The sequence below is a fragment of the Cryptomeria japonica genome, chromosome 4 (assembly GCF_030272615.1).
Source record: "Cryptomeria japonica chromosome 4, Sugi_1.0, whole genome shotgun sequence".
NCBI lineage: Eukaryota > Viridiplantae > Streptophyta > Pinopsida > Cupressales > Cupressaceae > Cryptomeria > Cryptomeria japonica.
In genome coordinates this window covers 641,511,479-641,513,386 of record NC_081408.1, presented here as the reverse complement: position 1 = coordinate 641,513,386, position 1,908 = coordinate 641,511,479, and the positions used below count along the sequence as shown (strand labels likewise).

General features: G+C 40.4%; 1 protein-coding gene across 1 annotated transcript; it reads right to left on the bottom strand.

The window, feature by feature from the left end:
• Positions 1–419: 419 nt before the first annotated feature.
• LOC131047738 (probable carboxylesterase 15) lies at positions 420–1,370 on the bottom strand. Its single transcript, XM_057981534.2, has one exon. It carries the CDS (start codon positions 1,368–1,370, stop codon positions 420–422), a length of 951 nt encoding a protein of 316 aa, XP_057837517.2.
• Positions 1,371–1,908: the final 538 nt, after the last annotated feature.

The window sequence follows — 1,908 nt, the reverse complement described above, 5'->3', positions numbered from 1 at the left end:
TGGAATAATATAAAATGAAATATATTTTTTAAATAAAAAATTGAAAAAAAATAACTTTACATTTTTATTTGAAGAAAATAATTTGATAGATACAAACGAAGCTTAAACTATTGAAACAAAATTGATTTTGTAAATAAACAATTCATTTAATTTATATGAACGACTAATATGATTACTACAACATATCAATTATTTCAAGATCAACAAAAAATATTGTTGAATAAGTAGTAATGTTTAAATGAGAGAGTATAGAGTCTCACTGGATATTTCAAATACGAAGGGAAAAAGAAATACTTGATTCAAATGAAAAATACTAAGGAGTCTCTCAGCGGAAATTTGAACTCCATTTATTTATATTTTCCTAAACCATAACCATCCGCAGGAAAATTTTATTATCTCTTTCGGGTCGTGCACCTGTTTCATTTGATAAAATCAGCGATGCGGCCGAGGACTTGGAGCGAACTTTGGCCCTCCATTTTCATCACAGTGAAGCCGTGGTCTTCCTCAGCGAAATTATGCACCTCAATTCGTTTCCCCCACTTCTTCAGAGCCTCACAGTATTCCAACTCTTTATCTCTCAGTATATCGCGCCCCCCAATAGCACACAGCACTGGCGGAAGGTCCAGACTGCACAGCGTTTCCCCTTCTGCAAGAGGATTCGAATAAGGATGATCCCTGTGACATCCCACGGGCAGCGCCAATCTCCACATGCTGTCCAAACCCTCCGCAGTTAACATGGAGGACCCCTTTTCTGTTTCTGATGGAGTTCGGTCCTCCCCCCCGAAAAACGGGTACAGCAAAATCAAACCCTTGATTTTGATTTTCATTTCCACGGTTTTACTCGCCGCCCAGACGCCCACATGGTGTGCGATGTTCCCTCCTGCACTATCGCCCGCCAGAAATATCTTGGAAAAGTCGGCTTGGGAGACCAACCATGGATCCTTGGCCGCGCCTTCTCTCTCCATCCACCGCAGGGCTGCAATGGAATCGTCGTAGGCAGCGGGAAGGCGGTGCTCAGGGGCCAACCTGTAATCCACAGACACGATGATCACGCCCAATTTGGCTGCCCACATCTGGCACATACGGTGATACAGCGTGCTTGCGGCGCTTAGCATGCAAAATCCCCCCCCGTGAAAATACATCACTATGGGTAACCTGTTTTTGGTCTCAGGTGACAGATAGAGGCGCGCCCACAAACCAGTTTCCTCATCAAACACAATATCTTTGTATGGAACGTGCCCATAATTATTGTGCTCAGTAAGGAAGAGTGATTCAAATGGGTTTGGTGCCCGTACGACTGATCCATCACTGTAAAGCTTAATGGGACCGCCATTATCTTCCACAAGCCAAGGCTCAGCCTTATCGAACATCTTTGTTTCAATTCTTGCTTGACTGCCTTCAAAAATTTGGGCTAACAGAAGAAGACGCTTGTGTATTGTTAGTTCGGGTGAATGCGGTAATATAGGCTAGGTGGTGTACACATAAGAAAGGAATATTCAAACCCAGCTGGTCAGTTTGAATTTTTCGAATGAATAATTGTGCGAATATTTGTTTAGATCACCAGAGACACACATAAGAAAGGAATACTCTCGACGTCAGGGAGCCCCGGAAAACCAGAATGAAGGACACCAGAGAATGATTAAAAATTATAGATAATTACTATTTTTATTGACAAAATTTTGCCTCGACTATGAAACCCTACGTTTTGTTCAGATTGGATGCAGGAATATCCTTCAACCATGAATATGTACATCACTGGATGCTCTCATGGTTAATAAAGTAAAAGCCGGTTATATTAAATATCTCCATATTGAAAATTATAATTAATAAATATTATTTTTTGGTTTTTTATTATTTTCTGTTATTTCATAAAATGTGCAGAATTGATTTTAGTGGACGAGAATCTTA

Bases quoted from the DNA above. Each gene is read 5' to 3' on its own strand.
- LOC131047738 (XM_057981534.2), bottom strand. From the start codon at position 1,370: ATGTTCGATAAGGCTGAGCCTTGGCTTGTGGAAGATAATGGCGGTCCC.